Genomic DNA, 24,807 nt, shown 5'->3' with positions numbered 1-24,807 from the left:
GACCTTTCCTTCTGGTGTTTGAATGTGCGCACTCATTATGAGTGCATGAGGTTTCTTTGGGTAGTCTAGCTTCCTCTGACAGTTGAAAGACTTCCATGTTTGCAATGTATAGAATAAAACACTATTTGACTGTGTGGTTACCATACCAACCATAATATACCAACTACATGTGGCTTCTCTTTTGCTGACAAATAGAAACTGGCATAACTGAACATGTTCTCGCTCTGTGTCTTAGGTCTATAATGTCAGACATCCAGAGAGACAACAGAGTTGTTTCTCTGAGTTCGAGGGCTGGCATCAGAAACTCCCTCGTCACCATACTGGACCAACTACAGCGCTGCCAAAAGTCACTCAATGAGTTCCTGGAGGTGAATACGCACGTGTGAAAAGACATTTGCTTTCTTTCACATGAGTTTCAAATATCACCACTACCTAAATGTGGTTTTGTGTCTGCATCACAGGAGAAACGGTCTGCCTTTCCACGGTTCTATTTCATTGGAGATGATGATCTGTTGGAAATTCTTGGGCAGGCAACCAACCCTAGCGTCATCCAGTCACACCTAAAAAAACTATTTGCAGGTCAGAGAAATGTGTGTTCTTACATTCTGTTGTTGCTACTGATTGTTTGTATTTATCTGCTGTCGCTCTGTCTTCTGCCTGTTTTCCCCCTTTTGTTATATTTGTTCATATTGCTTGAATCATAGCGGTTGTATTGGATAGTGAAGGTAGTCTGCGTATATATTCCCTTTGCAGGCATCCACAGTGTTGTGTTTGATGAGCAATGCCAGCACATTGTCGCCATGTGTTCTTTGGAGGGAGAAATTGTACCACTCAGAAATGTTGTACGCATTTCCAGCCTTGTGGAGGTAAAGCTGTGAATGTATATAGATGGATAAATAGTATACTCATTGTTGGAGGTTTAAGGAGGTACTTGTAGTATGTTTATCCTTTTTTAAAATGTATTCAAAGCAACACAAATGTGTATTCATTTTAAACGTTTTATACGCTCTTTCTTTGAACCTTCCTTTGTGGTTCTGCATAAACAGTTTTCCTTCGTTTCTAGGTGTGGTTAAGTGAGCTGTCTGTGGAAATGAAGGAGACCCTGAAGCACTTGCTGTATGAATGTGTGTCAGCAGCAAAGAAAGGGGAAGTTGACCCCTCTCGTTATCCATCACAGGTGCACACACTCTTTTATACAACTGCTTTTTAAAAATATTCTTTAAAGCTTGTGATGTTAAAAAAAATGTTTTTTCCCCCCAGCATTAAACAATGTTGCATTTTTTTGTGTAGATCCTGTGTCTGGCTGAGCAAATCCAATTTACTGAAGATGTGGAAAGAGCTATAAAAGAACAAAATTTGCATCAGTTGGAGTTGGAGCTTAACAGCAAATTAGAAGTCTATACCACAGTGGACACCAGCTCTGATAACACAGGTAGGGACCACATTTGTGTTTAAGCATCGGGGAAGATAAAGTATGTGTGCCCATTCAGACCCTGAACTACATGAAATTCTGCACAAATGAAATGGATTTTATTTAACATATATACATTTAGCTTAGTGTGTGCATACAAGGATTAAAAAAACTTACAGATAAAAGCAATTTATAACCAACATTAATGAATAAACATCAAATCTGTGATTATGACAACCAGCCAGTTTCTTTCTTCTTCTTATTTCCACTCCTCCCTTTAGGGATGGCCACAACAAGTCATCTCACTCTATCCCTAGCATCTTCTTCCGTCACACAAACCCTCTGCAGGCCCTCCTTTACTTCATGCCTGAACCTTTTATGTAAACTTCCTCTTTTCTTTTTGCCTGGTAGCTGTCTTCAACATCCTTTGCCCAATATATCCACTACCTCTCTTCTGCTCATGTCCAAAACAGTCTCAGCCTTGCATCTCTGACTTCATCTCCTATCCCAGCTGTCACAGGGCTAACACAGAGAGACAGGCAACCATTCACACTGACATTCACATCTGAAGCCTATTAGAGCCAATCACCAATTAACCTAACCCTACTAACATGCCTGTCTTTGGAGTGCTTGAGGAAGCCGTAGTATCCGGACAGAACCCACACAGATACGAGGAGAACAAGCAAACTGCACACAGAAAGGCCTTGGCCAGATCCAGGACCAACTTACTGTTAGGCTTTGAGGCAACAGTGCTAATCACCATGCCACCGTGTTCACCAGTGCTTCTACAATTTTTCTTCCTCTAATCCAAGTACTCAGCTAAACGTAGACGCTAACTTTAACATTATAGATATATATAAAGTGATACAAGTTTATATAACTGACATATAATAGCAGGGCTCCTTGACTGGAGTCCTATGACCCCTAGTGGCCATATTGGCAAGTAGCATTGCCAATATTGACTGGTTACGATCTCTGACATAAGGGTAATACACAGAAAGACAGAAGAAGTTGTGATAAACAGGAACTACGCAATGTTTTTTCCCCAAGAGGCCTTAAAATATTCACGTCTTTGCCCCACACTTGATGTGTGATTTTTCTTTCTCTGTCTCTGTCTCTGTCTCTGGTTATTTCTACAGCAAATTTCACAACCCTTATTTTAGTTTATGACCTTTCTGTGAGAGTCCAGATAAACAATTGCTACTTAATATGTGTACTTAATCTACATCAGATACTGATCCAAATCTCAGGCTTGGTTGAATCTGTTGAGAGTATGAGATGAGTGGGAAATTAATTTCAAATGAGTGCATCACTCATAGTCTCTTAGGAAGCTGCAAAGGGGCAGTAGTACGCTTTAAAGCTATAGGCAACATAACTGACAGGCGAATTTAATGACCCGGGGATGAATATATGGCTGCATAAAGCATTACAGACGACTTTTGCCTCAGAACTCAAATTTGCTTTACTTTTAGATTTAAATAAGTTACTCATTCATGAGATGAAAAGCACCAGCAGTACCGACATTTCACAGGACATTGGCATTCTGGGAAATGGTCAAATTCCAAATCTCTTCTGTCATTTTCTTCATGCTTAACTTCACCGTGTGGGCTAAATTTGCTTTTAGTCTTTTTCACTCAGTTGTAGAATACCTTTTATTTTAGTACAGCACTTTATATTATATGGAGATATTATATGCTTACAGATCATGTGGTTCATTCTGTGAATATTTTACATGCCTGTACCAGTTATTTCCACGATGGCACATTATTAAATTACTGGCTTCTGTTTAAATAACCAAAATATATGGCAATGTTTCTTAGAGATATCATTAGATAGGACTGACACGCCTAGGTGGTGATGTACTGTAATATTGCAAGTGCTGTTTCTTTTAGCTGTTAAAGAAAAAAAAAAACAAGCCTTTGGAGTTATTCACTTCTTGTGTCAGGATGGTGCCTGGGGAAGTTTTCATTTTGTTTTCTACTGAAAATGACAAGCTGTATCGAATCGGGGGCTTTTGATAGCTGAAAAGGTTATTATGACTAAACCAGTGTAAAGGCTGCAAAGGCTCATTTTGGACTATTTTGAGTGGTCGTGTCGCTTATTAGTTTTAACTTAACTAATAATGTCTTACTTTTGCTCGTTTATGATTCATTTTGAGATGAAATCATGGATGCAGGACATCGTTGTGAAAAAGGGTTAAAAAGGGTAAAATTCCTATGTGATGTGCTTTCTTTTAACACCAGTGTGCCTCAAGTGGCTATAAAGTGCTGGGACTGATTAAAGCAGGCAAAAGTAATGGCAAGAAAGACAATCTAATTACCCAGTCTGCCTAAAATGTCCATAAACTCCACAGGAAGTGAGGAGCCATTTGTTGGTGAACAGGATACATTTGGCATACATTTGCTGAAGTAATTTGTATGCATCTCTAGCTAGGCTGACACTACTGATGCATACATGTCAACACGACTATAAAAGATGCATAAAAGATGGCTTTGAAGTGGTAATTCTCAGCTTCAGAGATAAATGTAAAAAGGAGTGTAGCCATAATTGATTTTTGGGGGTTGCTAGGCAGTAAAAAGTTACTAAAATTATAATTATATAAGAACTATACATATTGTAATTTTTTTCTTTTTTTTTTCTTCACTGTGACACTGCTCTCTATCATCATGTACAGTTTATAGTATAGTACAGTACAGTATAAAGTCAGGTGCACATAAAAATACACATATAAACAGACCCAGAAGCACCAGTGCTCTCTCTGGGCCTTTGTTTGGACTGAGGGAAAGCAGAAAATATTCCTGTGGTCTGACAGGTCAAAATTTTAAACTCTTCTTAGAAATCCTCCAGGCTAAACAGAAGGGCCATCACTCAACTTGTTGTAAGCACACAGTACAAAAGCCACCATCCTCGATGTTATCAGTGCGCATTGCCTGAGTCATAGAGCAAAAAAACAGGATATAGTTATCATATTGTTTATTTTCATATTGTTTATTACTCAGTTCTACACTGTGGTTTATTCAAATTCTATTTGCTATTGTAACAAATATCAACTGTTTCCTGGCCTGGTTAAATCCAGCATCTTCCGTTAACAGAGAAAATGCTCTTTTATGTCAGAAATGTGTTATTTGTGTACCTTTACAGGTTCTGCCACCCTAAAATTTATGCATGTCTCCTTGTACAGATTCTAGTGTCCTGCAGTTGAAGCTGAAGGCCTTGATCCTGGATATTATCCATAACATCAGTGTGGTGAAGCAACTTAACCAGGCAGGAGTTACCAGTACTGACGCCTGGGCCTGGAAGAAGCAGCTTCGGTTCTACATGGGGCCGGACAAATGCTGCCACATACATATGGTGGATGCACAGTTCAGCTATACCTATGAATACCAGGTGTGATAGAGTGCAAATGTGTTGTGTATGCGTTCCTCTTTTCAATAACACAAACGGAACGAACCAAAACATTCAGTGATGTTTCCTGCACTCCAGTTAATCTTTACTTGCCATTTTGTTTTGCTAATTAAGAATATTTAACCAGAGGAAATTATATCTACTTTCTTAGCATTCATTTTACAGCACATTGACTTGCAAGGGAGGAAAGCAGCAGACATTTTCAACAGCAAGTTATGCCATCTGGTTTTCGTCTATTTTTACAGATGATAAATAACTGACATCATGTCTAATTTTATAACCATAAAAATTATTATATTCCTGAGTAACCACCAAAACAAGGAAACCAAATATCTAAATCTAGCCAAAATATGCCAAGAGTTTAATATTCAGGTGAAGTCTTATAACATTTTGTTCATTCTGTAGCTACCTTCAGTATGACCCAGGTAAGGTAGTATTAGGAGTACATATGTTTTCTTAATCCCAGTATACATCAGTAATAATTACACTATAGGTAGGAGATTGGGGGCTGGATCAGCTTTATCACAAACTACCGTTAAACAGTTTTTGCAATGTGGCAGGCTGCAGTATCCTGCTGATGGAAGCTGCTGTGTAGGTGTTGATCAGTGTATTTGAAGCTATTTTTTAACCTTTTGGGGGCACTGTTTATGCAGGGATAAGGAGCATTTGTAATTCAGTGCCTTCTTGCATTTCCCCTCTGCAGTTTTCTACAACCACATCCAGACTCCTGCTTACTTTTCTTTCTTTGCCCGTCCATCATTCATTTGTCATGTCTTTCCTCCTCCATTCATTTAATTCCCTTTATTTTTTGACGAGCTTCTTTTAGTCTCTGTCGTGCCCCTTCCCCCATATTTCCAATGCTGTCTGGCCACCATCACTTTCCTTTGCTGTCTTTATTATTAATTTTATTCTCTATCTTATCCCTTACTGCCTCCCAGGGGAATGCGGCTAAGCTGGTGCACACTCCACTGACTGATAAATGCTACCTGACTCTGACCCAAGCAATGAAGATGGGGCTCGGGGGGAACCCTTATGGGCCAGCCGGCACAGGCAAGACTGAGTCCGTCAAAGCCTTAGGAGGGTTGTTTGGACGTCAAGTGCTGGTATTCAACTGTGACGAGGTATATAGATGCTTCTGTGAAAAGCAAAAAACATATACAAAATGAAAGCTACAACTAAACACATGTGGATACACTATATCCATGAATCACATATGTGCACTAGTAGACACACACATACAGTAACCTTTAGATTAGTCCACACACATGCGCAAACAAAGCAGGATTGCAAATTGAGTACAAATGACAAGGTCTTTTTTTTGGGTCCTTTTTCCAGGGAATCGATGTGAAGTCAATGGGACGGATCTTTGTAGGGTTGGTGAAGTGTGGAGCATGGGGCTGCTTTGACGAGTTTAACCGTTTAGAGGAAGCAGTACTGTCTGCAGTTTCCATGCAGATTCAGGCCATTCAAGACTCCCTCAAACACCATAAGAACACATGCGATCTGCTGGGGAAGGAGGTCAGAAAATAAACGAATGCAGACAAAAACAATAATACTGAACACCAGCTCATTCCGTTTTTTCAAGCTCACCTCAGTAATTTATGCTGCTTTCTCATGATATGCAATTTCTTTTCAATTTTTATTCAGTGTCTTTAAGAGTTTAAGAGTTGCCCAGTAAATCATTTATTTATTCATATATGGTGTTAAAACTGGTTTTGTGATAATTCAGCCTTGAAAAGAAAAGAAAAAACTCGATTATTTGTACTTAGGCCAGTTTAAAACACATCATAATATTGAGAAGAACATGTCCTTCCTTTCTTCATCCTCTAGGTGGAATTGGACCCTAACTCTGGAGTCTTCATCACATTAAACCCGGCAGGAAAAGGCTATGGAGGCAGACAGAAACTTCCAGACAACCTAAAGCAGCTGTTCAGGCCCGTGGCCATGAGCAGGCCAGACAATGAGCTCATTGCTGAAGTTATCCTCTACTCCGAGGGCTTCAAAAATGGAGAAATACTGGGACGCAAACTTGTAGCAATCTTCAATCTGGCAAGGTAGAATTAAGTCATTTTTGGTTTGGATTAGGGTCAAATTGACACGTGATGTGCTTCACCTGTGTATTTTGATATCTGTGTTGTCTTTTTTGTGTTGTATGGACTTTAGCATTAATAGTATGCAGTTGCTTGATTTTTGTGAATAAATAACCCTTTCTGCCTCCCACGACTGACTGTTACAGACAATGCTACCGCCAACTGAACGTGTGTGATGTGTAAAAATGTGCCTTTATTTCTTTCTCCAGAGAGTTGTTGACTCCTCAGCAACACTATGACTGGGGTTTGCGAGCTCTGAAGACAGTGCTGAAGGCCTGTGGCGGTCTCCTGCAGCAACAGAGAAGAAATCGTGACAAAGAAAAGAGTAAGACCCCCTCTGGGTGTTTTTTCTTTTTTTTTTTAATATAGAATATTTCTGTGAGGCATTTTTTTCTTCTCCAATATTGTGTCAAGAAAGTTTGGAGGGGGTGCCAGTGTAGCTCACTGGGTTGAGCAGGCAACTCATATGCCACAAGGTTATTCCAGAGACCAGAGTTTGATTTCGTACTGGGCCAATTGCTACATGCCTTCCCCCTGCTCTCCCCAACCTTTCTTGTCCACCCTCAGCCTTTCATATCATAACAAAGGTTAAAAAGCCCCAAAATATATTTTAAAAGAAAGTTAGGAGGAAATGGGTTCATCTTTGACTCAAAATTAAACTCTTTGCCAAGTACAGAGGATCAAAACTTTAACAAAGTAAAGTGCTAGGATTTTCATAAAGTAGACTGCGTTTTATTCGGGTTTATAATTACACAACATTAATGGCTAAATATGCAGACTTTCATTATAGCCAAGCAGCAGCTGATGATTTGATTGATGATTTCTTTCTGTCTGAAGCAGAGGTTGTTCTAACTTGTGAAATCATTTGGTGGGGTGAGAATGAAATCTATACTTAAGAGGGAGCTGCACATAATCTGATAAATTGCCTTAAGCCACTTGAGTCAACACTGATTGAGACTACAAGTCTGAAAATTATGGGCTGCATATTTGTTTAGTCAATTTACACATTCTTTATTCTAGTACTACAGATGAATTACAGTGATATATTGTATTTAACAAAAATAGGTATAATTAGAAACAACATCCAGCATCCAACTTCTTGTTGCCAGAAGACTCTCCCCCTGGGTAGAGTTTTGAAAGTCTACTGTTGTGTTCAAGACATTCCTCATCTGGAGGCTGAATTTAAACAAACAGACATACTTTTTTAGGGGTTCTTGGCTGTTGCTGTTTCTCCAGCTAAAGAACTTTTTGCCATGGGCTCCTCTCACTCCCCTTTGTGGCCAGCTGCTGAACAGATGGACAATGACACAACCATTTCTCACTGCTTCGAAGCTGCCCTGGCTGATGATCTTTGTATTCCCTTGGGAGCTAAACCCAAAGGCCTTAAGTTACCTCGATACCTCATACTGGGACCACTGGTCTGTTGTTGGCAGAGGGAAACATTATGATGTGTGGTTTTCACACTCCTGACAAGATTTCCAAAGAGAAATTAAAGTCAACATTTCATCCACTGGTGTGTCACTCAGCTGGATCCAAGGGATCAGCAGTGACCTGGGGGTGATTGTGATTGGGTAAAGTTGGGCCATTTAATTAACATAACAAGCAGCTACGTGAACAACTTCTGCTCCTTGATGGAGAACACATATAGGGATATATATGGGATATCATATCCCCTCATGGTATATGTCAAGAACAGAGTGCAGGTCATCAGATTATTTATTTATTTATTTATCCCTCAGGAGTAACTGGGGGATCCCAAAGTGTCGAGTCTCACTGAGTGAGAGGATGTCTGGTTAGCCTGCTGCCACTGTAACATGACTTCATATAAGCAAAAGAGGATGGATGGATAGATGTTAAAAAATATATTGTTCAATCCATTGTGTTTATTGGAGACCGGACTCTTGTCCTGGTGAAGGATCATTCAACACATCATAAATAAATATATCTCAAAGGCAAAGTAAGCATAACTGTGCTGTCATGTAACATCCAAACCACGCTTTTAATATCATCTGATTGTTTTAATCGACTAAAGTTAAAGGAGCCCAAAAGACTATTGACACTTTTAATAATAATAACACCCTTTGTCAGACTGACAGATTTGGCTCATTGGGGTTATTGAAAAAGAATCCACAAGTAAACTTGTCAAAGTTTTAGCCTCTTCAGACTTTTTAACTTCTTCATCCACCTCAGAAGTAGATGAAGCTGTAACAGAAATCTCGACACAGTCTCTGATAATAAAAAAATAAGTGCCAACTTTTCTAAGTCTAGTTGAAAATCTACTTTTTGGAAGTGCTGAAACTGCTATACTGATAGCAACCTTTGGACCTGAGGGACAGAAAGTTTTTGAGTTGATGAAAAGGATCGGAAGATAAGGTTACAGTTAAAAATTTGACTGGTCCGGAGATGCTTATCCTTTGCTCAACAGAGATACAATAAAAGTGTTTGGCTTATCTGTGCCTCTGCGTGTGGATATCTATTGAATGCAGCCGGATAAACACCACGAGTATACTTAAACAAAAGGCTGAATTGTCCCGCTCTGTTTCTGTGCACATGCTGCGCTTGCACTCTAAATATTCTAGTATGGACATGCCATGAATTGACATTTAGCTCAAACACTTTCCCTAAAAACTTTTCTCCCCTCGGGTTTTTCACTTGTCTGTACTTTTGTCCTTCTGCATTCTCTCATCCCCAAAACACTTTGCCAGAGCGTTGTTGTTTACCTCTTCAGTATTTCTTCCTCAGGGAGCAGGCACTCCTCTGACCTCTTGTTAGCACTCTCTTTCTCTGATACCTGGCTGTTCATGTTGCTCTCGTCCCGCTCGTTCGCGCTCGCTGCCCTCCCCCCCCAAAGGTCCCCTTCATGCCTCTTGTTTTCAATAACCTCCCCCACTTCTAGCTTGGTTTTACTCACCCTTTCCCTGGTTCTATCATTCTTTCCTTTAAAACTTTCTCTTCCTCCACGACCCACCTTTTATCTGTCCAACACACAAACACACACACACAGATTCACAGACACATCGTGTGAACCTCTCGTCTGTCGATGAGTCCCTGAGGTTTTTCCTTGTATTCGTCTCTGTATGTAGTCTGGCCAAGTGCGCTTCTCTGCAGAAAGAAAAGAGATCAAAAGTATTGACAATCTCTTAAATCGTGACAAGTTTTGGTAATTAGCACATTTTTCACCGGGGACATTTGCAAGAGCAAACCAATACTAAACTTTCCTCACCTTGTTTTTATATAATTTCCCTTTTTTTTCCTTTTCATTCAGCATATTGCCTTTTTCATAGTTTATAGCTGTTTTATAATGTTAACCATACTCTTATTCTAGTATTTTTTACGCTTATCCCTGTTTTGGATTGAAATTAAATTTATATTAATTTCTTTTCTTTCTCTAACTCATTTTCTCTCTCTGTCCATCTACTTGCAGTTGAAGAGAGTAGTCTGGTAGTGCAGGCCTTAAGACTGAACACAATGTCCAAGCTGACCTTTGCCGATAGCTCTCGGTTTGATGCTCTGGTGAGAGATGTCTTCTCTGGGGTTGATTTTACTGACGTGGAGGACCAGATACTAACACGTGCACTGGAACAAGTTTATAAGGAGGCACAGCTTGAACTTATACCCAGCCAGGTATGTATATGAAGAATTCTAATAAACACTATGTGAACTGATGTTGTTTGTTAGAAAGATCAGATAGTTAAATGGAGTAATTGATGTCATTTATAGCTAAAGAAAGCATTGGAGCTAAATGAACAGCTAAGACAGCGTATGGGCGTAGTTGTTGTCGGGCCAAGCGGAGCAGGCAAGTCCACACTGTGGAGGATGCTCAGGGCGGCTCTCAGCAAGACAGGAAAAGTGGTGAGTAGAGGGAGAACCTCCCCTCTTGAATTTAATGCTGTAACTGGAAAAAGTGAGTAAGTACTCTAAAATTACATTATGCACAGTCTGAGTTCCAGTGTTATTTAGCATATTAAAGATTATAAAAAGCGACATTTTCAAAATTAAAGAAATTCTGCCTTGAGTTCCTTGCCGATTCACCTTTTTTTTTTGTTTGGTAGGTGAAGCAGTACACAATGAATCCTAAGGCCATGCCCAGACAACAGTTGTTGGGACATATAGACATGGACACCAGAGAGTGGTCCGATGGCGTCCTCACCCACAGTGCCAGGAACGTGGTCAAAGAATCTCAGGGTAATAAGAGAGGGACACCACTCTGCTGGTTTGTGATTAACCAGACGTTTGACATTATTGCCCACTGAAACTGGAAAAGCTTTTAGCCATCACCAGAATCATCCAATTTCAAAGTGCTTTAATTCTGCAATGTTAAGCACTCGTGAACAAGTTTTGTATGTAAAACTTTTGAAATCAGATGATTCTTTCAGACATACCCTGTACCGTGATTAATATCCTGTATGCATGCGTTGTAAACATACGCATATATATTTGTGTTTTCCAGAGGTGAACTCTTGGATCGTGTGTGATGGCGACATTGATCCTGAGTGGATTGAGAGTCTGAATTCTGTGCTCGATGATAATCGGCTGTTAACCATGCCCAGTGGCGAACGCATCCAGTTTGGACCTAATGTTAACTTCCTGTTTGAGACTCATGACCTCAGCTGTGCCTCACCAGCTACCATATCCCGCATGGGCATGATCTTTCTCAGGTCAGTCAGCCTATGCAGAAAGAGTTTTAAGCATTTATTTCTACCAAATTCCACCTTTTCAGTACTTGTCTTACTGGCATTTTACTTCCTCATATCTAAAGTGATGAGGACATTGATGTGGGTGCCTTGGTGAAGTCGTGGTTAAAGGGTCAGCCAGAAGAGTGTCGCAATAATCTTGAAAACTGGCTGGGCGATTACTTCCAAAGATCTCTGGACTGGGTCCTCAAGCAGGTCAGCATCCCACTGCTACACAGTGCATGAAAAGCAGTCACATCTTTTCATTGTTCTAAATGTTAAACACATCTTTTGTTTGGAACCTGACACAGTGGTCTCATGAGTGTGTATGCACTGAGCAACTTAGAACCTTGATCAGTTAACTTCATTTATACTTACAGTATTTATTATGATATATTTAATTGGTAACATTATGAAAGTGCAATCAAGTAACTGAAATGATTTGTGACCTTTCAGCTCAATGAACAGATCCACGTATTATTTCCTTCTAATTTACATAATCCTTACAGACTGGATTTTTCTTTTGCTCAACCAGTTTTTTTTGAAAATCTTAAAAGATCTTTGATCCTTACATCTATATGCTGTTCTTTCTGTCTCCTCATCAGAATGACTTTGTGGTGGAAACTAGTTTAGTGGGCACAGTGTTCAATTGTCTGTCTCACCTCAATGCTGTGAAGGAGAGGGGCCAGTTCATCGTTGGTCTTTTGAGAGGTATGGGAGGAAACCTCAACCTCAAAACACGACAGGAGTTTGCCAAAGAGGTGAGGACCTCATTTTGTTCTCTTTTGGTGTCAATAGAGGTTGACTTCAAGAACAGTTTTATGTTTGGATTTAAATTGTATTCATGTCTTAATTGTAACTGCTGCAAATTATAAGGATGGATAACCAGGTAATGTTTGTCTTTATGTCTTTTCACTCCTGTAGTTGCTGAGCTGGGCCAGGGAAAGCCCACCAGACCCCAGAAAACCATTGGATACTTACTATAACTCTGACAGTGGTCATCTAGCAAGCTACATGTTCCAGCGTCCTGAGGGTCTCACGCTGGAGCAGTTCTCTCATACACACATGCTACCTGTGATTGAGACTCCAGGCATGCAGAGAGGTCTGCAGGGTTTCTCTCCTTGGCTCACCACACAGCACAGGCAGCCCTTCATGGTCGTAGGGCCAGAGGGTTGTGGAAAGGGGTAATTACGTCTGGATCCATACACAAAAACACATTAAAAACCATTTAGCCCTTCACAAAGCCATGATTGCTGAACAACTGTTACATTACCTTACATTATCCTGACTTAAGATCAAATGGCATTCTGTGGAAGCAATTCACAAAGGGTATTTTTTATTCTATCCTCATGTTAGCCTTATAGTACAAAAATCACTGGTGAGGTCAGAGTGTGCAGAGTGGTTTGTGAGACAGAGGGGCTCAAATATGAATACTCAGAATGACACAATCACATAATCAACAGTGAAATCAAAGCTGCTTTTATTCAAGACTTGACCTTTCTTGTAAAGGCACTGAAAGCTCAGAATAAAGATAAAAATCTGTGGGTGTGTGTATGTGTGTGCGCTGTTTGTGCTTGGGATTGTGTATGTGTACACATCAAGTTCTGAACTGCCCCACAAGTAATTGTGTCCCTCCCCTGGGTATAAAAGAACAAGGGTCACTCACTTTGCCTTTTACACTCCACTTCTGTATCTTTCAGTCTTTTCTTTTCTCATCCTCATGCCCTGCCTCACTTTGTCTGAAACATTACTGTGCCAGTAAGGCACGGGATTTGTCAACTTAGTCTTCTGATGAAAGTACAGATTTTCTGATAATGACTGTGCATGCCCATGAACACGTCATATTTACTTTCTTTAGTTTGCCTTTGAGTCAAAGGTAAACAATTTTCTTGAGGTCCCAAAAGGCTTTTTTTGGTTAATGTGGCAGTAACACAGATTTCATCCTCTCATCCTTTCTTGCTTTCCTTAGATCAGCTTAAAAATGGATGAAGCTGAACCGTTTAAAACATTTAAGCATATGGATGAAATGTTGCCATCCTCTGCGCTCATGTCTCACCTCACATACTTTGAGTTCTTGTGTGTTTCCTGACCTTATTCTGTTCATCCTGTTCAGCATGCTCCTGCGCTTCGCCTTCTCTCGGCTGCGTTCCACCCAAGTTGCTGTGGTTCACTGCAGCGCCCAGACATCATCACGCCATGTCCTACAGAAACTGAGCCAGACGTGCCTGTTGCTCAGCTCTAACACTGGTCGAGTGTTCAGACCCAAGGACTGTGAGAACTTGGTCCTTTATTTAAAAGACATCAACCTACCCAAACCAGACAAGTGGGGGACCAGCAACCTCACTGCCTTCCTCCAACAGGTAAAAAAGACAGATAAATTAAAAAGTCAGTCAATGGCTGGATGTGTTGTAAACAGTTTTGATACAAGTGCCCACTCTCAGAAACTTAGACATTAACATTGTTTCATGTCACACCAGCAAGCATCACAATATCACAATATCTATTAATCTTTCTACAGGTGTTGACCTATAAGGGGTTCTATGATGAAAATCTGGAGTGGGTCAGTCTTGAGAACATACAAGTGGTGGCCTCCATGTCCACAGGGGGTGCTGTCGGGACCCATTCACTCACAACCCGCTTCTCTTCTATTGTACGCATCTGCACAATAGAGTAAGTACAAAACAAGCAACATATAATTGAATACCAGTAAAACAACACTTTGTCATTATTCCCATCTCGCTCCGTTTCTCTCCTTGGGCTCCTCAAACTTGACAGTGATTCATTCTTGTTATCCTACTGTTTACTCCACCTGACTTTAGCTATCCAGACAGGGAGCAGCTGCAGACTATCTACTCGGCTTACCTGCAGCCAGTTCTCCAGCACAGCCTGGGCAGCCAGGCAGCCTGGGCCAGCACAGGGAAAACACACCAGCTGGCTGGGTCTCTTGTGCAGCTCTATGAACAGGTATTGCATTTGACAGGGTGTTCATTCAAGTCTATAACCAGGTTTGTAAAAATACACTTTTCGTGAGACACAAAGAACATAAAAAAGGCATAAAAAATCTGAGTAATTCCAGATTAAAACAGTCTCGATGTGATGCAAAATCACACTGTCCAAGTCCTTGTATATTCACAGATATCCATTTTAACTAATGGGTATTAGCTAAACTCTCTCCAGTCTTTTCAAAAGCACATTAGGTTTTCACATAATTTGTGCCGGTTTTATTGCAGGTACAGACATTACATTGCAGACTCTTGTGCATAAGATAACTTGATACTCAGAAATGTGTCCAGATGAATGCTGAGATTTTGCTTTCATGACGTTAGAAAATATCAGTTAAAAGAAATCTGTTGTGTTGTTATTCGCCTCCATAGGAGCTTCTTACTGTTTTATTGCAGCGACAAATGTCAGATATTCTCAGTAATTGTGACATTTTCAAGTAATTATGCATTTTTGTACGCACTTGGGGGGAATGTTTGTTCTGTTGCTATTTTGATATTGCTCTTCATGCCATTGGATTATTAGGATTATAAATGCAGCGTAGTGATAACTGAAAATTCAGGTGCTTATTTTTAATCGTGTCATCTTTTGACTTTTCTAGTTTTACGTAGATAGAAATGTGTAATGAAAAGGGTTTTTATCTGTATCCTATAGATATTTACTCACAGCCACTTTATTAGGAACACAGTTTTATCAGGTGATTGATGTTCAAGAAACCAGTGAGCTTTGTGGCATGGTGCTTTAATTACATGTCTAGAAGCAGACATCAGAAGACACATACATTGTGGTCATAAAGCATGTGTACAGGGTCAACAAAGTAAATATCCCCAACATCAATACCATTAATAGAAAAAACGATGAATCTGTGCTATGGTCAAAATCAATTAAGTCATTTTTCCTCCCTGTTCTGATGCTCGGTTTGAAGTTCAGTCTATGCCTAAATGTATCAATTTGCTGCCATGTGGTTTTTTGTCTTAACAATCAGTTAATTAAGTTGATTAATAAACTGTCTGCTGAGTGTGGATAATAACCCCTTTCTGTATTTTCTTCTTTCCTGTTAGATAAAAGCCAAGTTCACAGTGGATGACCACAGCCACTATGTGTTTACACCTTGTATTCTCACAGAATGGGTTCTCAGCCTGCTGCGATATGACCTCACTGCAGGTAACTAAAATCAAACCAAGAATGGATACATATAAATATGTGTGTGTTTTATGAGGTTAAGATTTTTCAATAACACGGCCCAGCCTTCTCTAAGTTAAAAACGTAAAAAAAAATGTATGTGGGGACTAGTTTGAGGCACTAGTCACTACAAATACAAAAGCAGAAGGTTTAATTTAATGACCCACTTATTTACTACTAATTTCTTCGTTTATTCATATTGCTGAGTAATAATTCAATTTTGATGCCAGAATAATACAAAAAAAATACAGCCCCACAGAGGTAGTTACTCGTCTGTATTCTTTCAGCTCAGAGCCACCGTTTCTGTCTCTCACCTTTTTCCTTCTTTCCGTCGGCCTCTCTCTGATTCCTCTCTTCTCTTTCCCCAGTTCCTTTCTACCACTCGTCTGTCTCTCACTCTTTCATCATCCTCTCCCTTTGCTGTCCTTTCATCGCTCCTTCTGTCACTCTTTCTCTCCTTCTGCAATGTGTTCCTGCTGTGATAGTGAGTCCAATCATTTATTTTAATTAAACACGTCAGCAGAGAAACTTCCCTTTTCCTGTCCTCATCAGTTTTAACTTTCTTTTTTTCTTTCTGAATTTTCTGCCCGGTTTGCTGCTTACCTTCATTTTGGTATGTAAAAAAAAAAATCCTTCTTCTTTATATTTCTTCTGTACCTGCGGTGAATTTGAGCTTGAATAGAGTCCTTTAGGCAGTGTTGTCTGTGCTTCCTTGTTTTATTTGATGTGTTGAGGTGATGAGTTGATACTGAGACTGGATACTGTCACAGATGCTGACATACCACTTTTACAATTTCACGAAAATGTCAGTGTAAAAATGCCAAAAAATAACATATCTTTGAGGCCATTTAGGAACATCTGTTGCCAATATGTAGAGTATCCACAAGAGAGCACTGACAAGTTTTAGATGGATGCAGCTTGTGGAGCCCATTCTGTATACACTCAGAAATGTACAAATTGGTATTGTATAAATTAGAATTGTTTTTTTGTTTGTTTTTGTGGTCATTGCTTTTTTGTTAAACATCCAATATTAATTGTTCATATTAGCAAATATCAATATCAGTGTTTGCCTCAAAACTCCAAAATAAGCGAGGATTTATTTGCCTTACTGCTGGTGGCGGAATCATTATAAAGTGGGTTTTGGAAATTAAAAGTCATGGGAATTAAAAACAAAAATGCATGAAAAATTTACATTTAAAGTGTTTTTTTCCTGTATTGGTTTTTTGAATTTAATTTGCTAGGAAAACCCCAGAGACAGAACTGTGTGTCACTTTTCAGTATTTTTAGTGTAATTTGCCAGGCACTGTCAAAACCAGTGTTCTATGGTACCACAAATCTGGCTTGTCCCTCCAGTTTTCAGCAAGTAGCAGTCTGCTGTTTCGTGGGGAAATTTATTACATATGTGTGATCCAGGGAGGTGGTTTTGTCATACTGAGCACTGTCAAAAACAGCCCTTTGACTCATATTAAATCCTGAGTAATATTGTGATTACTATGAAACTAAATGCCAGGTTTAGGCAGACTAAAATTCATATTGTATATTTAATGTATGAATTTGGCTCACATCTGGTATGAGGTCACCTAAATATTTAAATTATGAGGGAAGGGGGGGGGGGGTGTCTAACAAAATGAATAAATCTTTATTTGTGTGTAAATGTGTAAAGGTCTTTTTTTTTTTTTTTACTATATTCTGTTAAGTCTTAATTGATATATGTGTGTGTGTATCTCACTTGTTCCCTTTAGCTCAATCTAATGTGACAGACAGCGTGTTGGAGGTGGTAGCATATGAGGCCAGGAGGCTCTTCAGAGACCGACTAGTTTCCTCCAAAGACCTTCACACCTTTGATAACATCCTCTCCTCCATCATACGAGGGGACTGGGGCTCTGATGCTCTAGATAACATGACTGGTATGAGATGGCTGAGCTCTTGCTTCTAATTCACAAGCCCAATATTAGGTCTGAGCATGAAAGACTCTATTACTGATTGAGTCTTTTAAGCAGTTAATGTCAATATTACTGGCTGGGCATGTCTGAATGAAAGCAGTATTTGATGAGAGCGCTTTTTGACAGCTCTGCATATAGATTTACATGTGGCAATATCTCTGTTAATGGTCTGTTTTGAATGATAAACTAGCATTATTGATTTTTTTTCCATTTGCTTTGATTGCTTTCAGTGTGTCAAGAGAGCCAACTCTGTACCTAGTAGTATGTCTTATTCACTGATTGATAGAGTTCTGAGATATCTTCTGGATAATACCAGAATGACATCTAGTGTTGTCCATGTTGTACACAAGCTTTACTTTGGACGCTGTGACGTTAAAAAGATTAGAGTAAAAGACGAACCCTGACCCTGCCGTTACTTAACCAGCTCACTGTAGTAGCAATAATACTATGTATTGTGTTTAATAATGTGCTTTACAGCAGTCTGGAAACCTGTGAAAAGAGGTAGCTTTTGCTAGCATTTGTTATTAAAATAGCACTGAAAACCCTTACAGAGAAAACCGGCTCAGTTACAAAGAGGCAGAAAAATCAAGAACATATCTTGGCTGCTACGTAAATATAATATAATACCATATCTGTACGCAAGGCCCTTGAATGTGCTTAACAAAGGTGTACAGTTCTCGCAACTATGCAGCACAGACAGAAACTTAAAGGATAATTGACCTTTTCATCACATCGGCTCATGAGGCTAGGGTGTCAGGTCAAGAACCAACTCAGTTCAGCCAATAACGTGTACAAAGCTTTTAAATCCAGTCTGCATTTTAATCTAATCAGCGTGAAGATTGCCTTGTATCCCCAGTGAGGAACGCCTCCCCCAGACTGTGGCCACCTCGAAAACAGGAATTGCAAACTCAAAGTTCTTGTGCACAAGTTGCTTATAAAAGCACAAAGTAAATTTGAGAATACTTGTTGATGAAATTTGATGTCTGTTTGTTTGTCACCAACATTGTGCAACAATTACCCAGCCTCATTTCAGGAAATCTGATGAAGATGTGAATCATGGGCAAAGGAAAAACCCATCAAAGCTGATTGCAGATCTGGATCACTTTCTTTGAACTGACAAAATGGGCCATTTAGCCCTGATGGTGGATGCACTCTCTGCACTTCTGTGTTTCATACACAGTTGATTGCTAGTACAACACTGTCTATGCAGCACTTATATTTTTTCTTAGACAACCTCCATGTAATTTAACATGTCCACTAATAGTCTGTCATTTTGTCTGTTTGCAGACGGTTTCTATGTGACATGGGGAGCGTCTGAGGGGGCTGTGACTGCTCCTGGCCAGTCTCTGCCTCCTCATGGCAAACAACTGGGACGCCTGGACTCTGTTGATTTAAAACAAGTTATACAGAAGGTGCGCAGTAAGAGACTGTCGTTAGACTTGTTGGATTAACTGTGCACAGAAAGGTGTTTACACACAGTGATACAGCAACTATAGGGATTTTCCCTTTATTCTTCTTAGCTACCACACTGATATGGCCCTTATGTGTAAATGTGCTAATACAATAAATCATCAGTATATCAATAACATTTTAGACAGGATGCATTAGTGTCATATTTTGCTAAAAATGCCTAAATGTTTTACCTAATTTAAAGTTAAAACAATGGTACTGCCACTTTGCTTTAGTAAATTTCTAAACTCTTGTTTTTGTGCTTCTGTTTTCATCGTCGTGTCTCACTCTGTTTGCATTTCTTTGTCTTTGTTTTCTTATTTTCACTTCATTGTGTTTGCTGCTGTGTGCCTCCTTCACCTGTGTGTCTGTTCCTCGTCTTCCTCTAGGGAGTGGTGCTGTACAGTCGAGATAACAGAGAGCTGGATCTTCTCCTGTTCTGGGAAGTGTGCGACTTTGTGTCCAGGGTAGATCGGGTCCTAAGCAGACCTGGTGGGTCTCTGCTTTTGGCAGGGCGGAGCGGAGTGGGTCGGCACACAGCCACGTGCCTGGTGTCACACATGCACGGATACACGTTGTTTACTCCCAAAATCTCCCGTGGTTACACCCTGAAGCATTTCAACAGTGATCTCAAGACGGTAAGTGGATTTCCTTTATTAGATTTTATCTCTTTATCTGGTTCACATTATACTTTAATAAATTGCATTTGCAAAATGCTCTTAGAGATAATCACACGTTACACACTAATCCTGCAGGCTATACGGTTCCTATTCTGAAGAACTCCCTGTCGAGCATTTGTGTGTTTTTTCAGATTGAGTGACACCTATAATTACCATTAAACATGAATAGTTACTGATAAAAGAATTTTCTGTATTTTAGTTGATTTTTATGCATTAAATCAGTACCCATTATCACAGCCATGTTGACAGATGTCTCACTTTGCAGAGGTTTAAGCATAAACTATGTAATCTCAGCTGGTGGCACTATATAATATATTTGTGTGGATACTGTGTGATTAGGTGATGCAGCTGGCAGGTCTGGAGGGGCAACAGGTGGTTTTACTATTAGAGGACTATCAGTTTGTCCACCCAGCTTTCTTAGAGATGGTGAACAGCCTGCTCTCATCAGGTATGTGTTGTGTTTATTTATGCTCTTGCCTTATTTTTATATTTATAGAAACATGAGTTTTTGGGACTCAGGAAGTTGTAGCTTGATTTAAGAGTTAATGTTTAAACTGTTATTGTCACTCTATAAATCTTAAACAGTATTTGCAATATATAGCTGTGCTATGGTTTTAGATGGGTTTATGTTCTGTTAGAAGAATTTTTGTTGACCTTTGGTTTTAGTCAGACCAGAATTTTCTTCCTGCTCACAGACTTCATGCTAGGCTAACCATCCCCCCACTCCAGCTTCATTCTGAGCAGACAGATTTGAGTGGTTATTGGGTGATATTGTTCATCTTGCGTATACAGTCTTGTCAAATGACTTTCAGCTCTAATTCAAGGGGTTTACCAAAAGTATTTCATTTACTGTTTAGGAATCACATTCCTCATTTTCAGAGTCTTAAAAGTAACTGGACAAACTACCATAATTTTAAATATGAGCATTGTAAACTATATATGAGATCTGCATTTGAATATGGATCATGCACTCAAGAATTTTGTCAGTTGTAGTTAAGTTGTAGTTCTAATGTATCCCGGGGACATTTTTCAGGTGAAGTTCCAGGTCTATATACCCCTGAGGAACTGGAGCCACTCCTCTCGTCACTGAAAGATGGTGCTTCCCAGGATGGATTTACTGGACCTCTCTACAACTATTTCTCTCACAGTCAGTACTGTGGTTTTATTGACAGCATGGTCCCTCTCTGTCTTTCTGTTGTTCATTTTTTCTTCGTAAGGGCCTCTTCTCACTGTAAATCTCTATTATATGTGACATTTTGTTACAGAGATTGTTTTTTTTCTGTTTTTCTCTTCATATCCGACTGTGTTCTTCTGCTTCATTGCTGTGCACGGTTGTTGGTACTGTACAAATGGTGCAATGTCACAGAGGTTGCTGCTTGTGAATCAAATCAATAACCATTATTGGCAAACTCTGCCAGATACGAGTTAATGAAGATGCTGTTAGTGATAATACCGATGCCTGTCATTGTCCCACACCGTGTCCATCTTTTATCAGCGTTTCCTGATGAATTCCCTTCACCACTGTCTCACATCCCACTCAGGAATCCAGCAGAACCTCCACATTGTTCTGATCATGGACTGCTCCAACTCTAACTTCACCATCAACTGTGAGAGCAACCCAGCTTTTTACCGCAAGTGTTCTGTCCAGTGGATGGAAGGATGGTCTGAAAGCAGCATGAAAAAGGTTAATATTAGAACAACAAGATCAAAATCGACATTAAATCATCAGTTGTTAATAAAGCTCACACTAAGTGTTGCGTATGAGATTTGCAATGCACATTCCTTCCAATCTTTTAAAGACAGACCTGTGTAATTCTGCTCTACTAATGTCTGTTGACCTAATACAGCAGCCCTAAATAATGAATTGTTTTTCTGTCATTGTTGGAATTTTAAAATTGAAAACTTTTTTTTTTACTTTACAGGTTATTTTTAAAAAGCAAGGTGTTGCGGTCATTTTTGTGCATACATCAGTTGTTTTATAGTCACATTTGCAAATCTGGTAAACCTAAACATGTTGCTTGTCAGATACCCGAGCTGTTGTTGGCAAAAACTGAACAGGGAGGAGAGGACACCGACAGAGAAAAGGGCAGCAAGAGGAAAAGCTCAGGTAAGCACATGAACATTAAGTCACAGTTAATGAATGATTGATGGTCTCTGGACTGCTTGTATTTGCTTGCTTTATCCCTGTCATTTTCCTGTTTAACTGGATTGCTCTTCAGTGTAGTTGATTTTTTAAAATGTTTTAATTATTTACCTTCTTATCATTACATAATTTCATTCTGTATTAAAATGTTGTCAGATAGCTGATAAATATGCGGATGCAGAATTGTGTACACGCGAAGCTATCACCTTTACAATGTGAGTGACTTTGAAATAGGAGTGATGACAAAGTGCATTTGAGCCATTTTATAGTTGTTCATGCTGTTGGCATGAATAATCACATTGAAAAACGCAAAAAATAGAACTGGTCAATGTTGTTTAAACAAATAAATAGAAAATAAATATGGGACTGATTATGTATTTATCTACAGTGTAATAGTACTAACAGACTTAGCGCAACATTTTTTGAAGCACCTTTGGCAGCAGTCAAGTCTTTTTGAGTATGATGCTCTAAGCTGTCACATCTATTTTTGGGCAGTTTCTCCCATTCTTTGTTGCAGAACCTCTCAAGCTCCATCAGGTTGGATAGGGAGGGTGTGTCGATGCACAGCCATTTTCAGATCTCTCCAGAGATGTTCAGTCGGGTTTGGGTGTCTGATTCCCTTCAGACATGACTCTCGGCATTCAGGCCAAAGAGTTCAATCTTTGTTTTATCAAACCAGAGAATTTTGTTTCTATGGTCTGAGAGTCTTTCAGGCAAACTCCAGGTGGGCTGTCCTCTTACTGAGGAGGGGCTTCCATCTGACCAGTCTACCATGAAGGCTTTTATTATTATTATTATTTATTTGTTTATTTTATTTTACTCATATTTCCATTTAGTCACTACCATGCAATAAATTAAGATGAATTAGCTTATTGTATTAATAGTAGTAGTAATATAAGCTTATAAGCTTATAATACTTAGACATATTTAATTGCTTTATATTTTTGGTGCAATCAGAATGACTTTATATCACCTTTTTATCTTTGTGCATCTTTTTTTTTTCACCTGTGACTCTCAGGAGGGTCTGGGCAGGGGGATCTGTGCCGATTGTTCTTGATGGTCCATGAGTCATGTCGCGAACACGGTGCAACACCTAGCAAGTACATGGCCTTTCTGCATGTTTACACCGCATTATACAGTCGGAAGCAAAAGCAGCTTACTACAAGACAGCAGCATCTGCAGGTAAAATTGCAAATGTACCCTGTGATACAGAATTAGAAGTAGTATGAATTTTACTACTTCCGTTACGTTTTTCACAATTTTCCACAAATACACTTTGTGATAGTTCACAGCTAAAGGTAAGAAGCAACTTATTTTCGGAACAACTGATAAGAATTGTTTATCCTAGACTTGAAAATCGATAGATCTACACATAAAATAGCTCTTGATTTGACTTTTAGTGACGATGAGAGTTTTAAAAGAGCCTTGCGGTGAAAACGACACACAGCAAATAAAAGACGTAAATTAGCGAAGTTATTCGGTTTGTGGAACTGTATCCAGCCCTGCTAGATGAGCTTGGGCCCAGCATCCATCCTGTGTAGTATTTTATTTAAAGTTTTACTGCAGTTTTACACACCGATATGAGAAAGTACAATTACAAAGCAACTGTAAATGTTGTTGGTAAACATTGCACACACAAATTCCATTGAATCTGTAAGAGGAAACAAGTTTGAAATTACTTGTAAAGTAATACATGTTATGTCTACAGGCAGGCGTTTCTAAGCTGAATGAAGCTAAAACATTGGTTGATGAACTAAAGAGGCGGGCTGCAGAGCAGAGCGAACTGCTGAGGACTAAACAACAGGAGGCAGATTCTGCCCTGCAGGAAATCACAACCTCCATGCAGGTGTGTATGTCTGTGCTGCTGGTGCATTGTACGCTAGTGATTGTGTATTGGGATGTGCGGGTGGGTGTATGTGTATAAATGTGTGGCTCAGGACAGCAGTCCTGCAGGGTTTCGTGTCTTTTCTAACTTATATCTATTCTATGTCTATCTATCCCTCTTCTCTTCTCTTCTCTTCTCTTCTCTTCTCTTCTCTTCTCTTCTCTTCTCTTCTCTTCTCTTCTCTTCTCTTCTCTTCTCTTCTCTTCTCTGGCTTTCTTTTTCATCTGCATTGCATTATACAAGAAACTTTCTGCCTTTCCCTTGGCAATATCCTCCCTGCTGTGAAGACACTATTTATTTAGTTTGTGTACGTATGTGTATTTGTTTGTTTTGTGACTTTCCTTTCATTCTCATCTCCTGATACCCCCATTTCCATTTCCTCCTGCTGGGTCTGTCTCGAGGATGGATGGTTGGATGGATAGATGTGTGGAGGGGGAAAAAGGAGATGAACCTTGTTCATTAGTTATGATATCCTTCTATCTTTCACTCTGTGGGGATTGGGTTTGTTGAGTTAGAGGGAGGGAGGAAGAAAGGAGACAAGAGAAACAAAAAAGAAAGAAAGAAAAAGAAATAACTGTCAGAGGAGTCAGTTTTGCAGAGTGATAATTAAGAACTAGACTCATCCCTTTGGTCTGTAGTAGCTATGTCGCCTGTGGGGATGGAGACAGCAGGGAGGGAAAAGCGAGGAACACTGGAACAACGATGGGAAGAGTGTAAACAAAATAGATGGAAGACTGACTGAGGCTTGGGGAAGATGGAAATATTAAGAGAGCCGTTAAGGAGGAAGGAAAATAAGATTTGGAGCAGAAAAGGGGAATATTGTGGCATATAGCAAGACCTGGAGCCTTGACGATGGATGAATTATAGGGATGGAAAAAAAAGTCAATGGTGGGATTAGCTTTAGATGAAAATGTGATGTGATAAAATTTTCAGGTTTGAAGAGGTC

General features: G+C 39.5%; 1 protein-coding gene across 4 annotated transcripts in view; it reads left to right on the top strand.

The window, feature by feature from the left end:
- Positions 1-24,807, top strand: part of LOC116322966 (cytoplasmic dynein 2 heavy chain 1) — a 116,823-nt gene that overhangs the window by 22,806 nt on the left and 69,210 nt on the right. For all 4 annotated transcript variants that reach the window (XM_039597954.1, XM_039597953.1, XM_031743215.2 and 1 more), the window contains exons 31-60: positions 236-368; positions 462-579; positions 754-866; positions 1,064-1,177; positions 1,291-1,432; positions 4,593-4,798; positions 5,755-5,937; positions 6,152-6,334; positions 6,647-6,870; positions 7,116-7,231; positions 10,331-10,530; positions 10,627-10,758; positions 10,959-11,091; positions 11,357-11,564; positions 11,666-11,795; positions 12,185-12,340; positions 12,504-12,763; positions 13,693-13,939; positions 14,098-14,249; positions 14,399-14,543; positions 15,641-15,743; positions 17,504-17,668; positions 18,992-19,116; positions 19,543-19,791; positions 20,173-20,281; positions 20,867-20,980; positions 21,375-21,517; positions 21,859-21,940; positions 22,995-23,158; positions 23,685-23,822. In XM_039597954.1, the coding sequence (XP_039453888.1) occupies positions 236-368; positions 462-579; positions 754-866; positions 1,064-1,177; positions 1,291-1,432; positions 4,593-4,798; positions 5,755-5,937; positions 6,152-6,334; positions 6,647-6,870; positions 7,116-7,231; positions 10,331-10,530; positions 10,627-10,758; positions 10,959-11,091; positions 11,357-11,564; positions 11,666-11,795; positions 12,185-12,340; positions 12,504-12,763; positions 13,693-13,939; positions 14,098-14,249; positions 14,399-14,543; positions 15,641-15,743; positions 17,504-17,668; positions 18,992-19,116; positions 19,543-19,791; positions 20,173-20,281; positions 20,867-20,980; positions 21,375-21,517; positions 21,859-21,940; positions 22,995-23,158; positions 23,685-23,822 (4,687 nt within the window). The remainder of the gene's footprint in view (positions 1-235; positions 369-461; positions 580-753; positions 867-1,063; positions 1,178-1,290; positions 1,433-4,592; positions 4,799-5,754; positions 5,938-6,151; positions 6,335-6,646; positions 6,871-7,115; positions 7,232-10,330; positions 10,531-10,626; positions 10,759-10,958; positions 11,092-11,356; positions 11,565-11,665; positions 11,796-12,184; positions 12,341-12,503; positions 12,764-13,692; positions 13,940-14,097; positions 14,250-14,398; positions 14,544-15,640; positions 15,744-17,503; positions 17,669-18,991; positions 19,117-19,542; positions 19,792-20,172; positions 20,282-20,866; positions 20,981-21,374; positions 21,518-21,858; positions 21,941-22,994; positions 23,159-23,684; positions 23,823-24,807) is intronic.

Source organism: Oreochromis aureus, linkage group 14 (genome assembly GCF_013358895.1).
Source record: "Oreochromis aureus strain Israel breed Guangdong linkage group 14, ZZ_aureus, whole genome shotgun sequence".
Taxonomy (NCBI): domain Eukaryota; kingdom Metazoa; phylum Chordata; class Actinopteri; order Cichliformes; family Cichlidae; genus Oreochromis; species Oreochromis aureus.
Note: the sequence above shows the minus strand (reverse complement) of the source record. Positions and strands in the feature narration are given on the sequence as shown.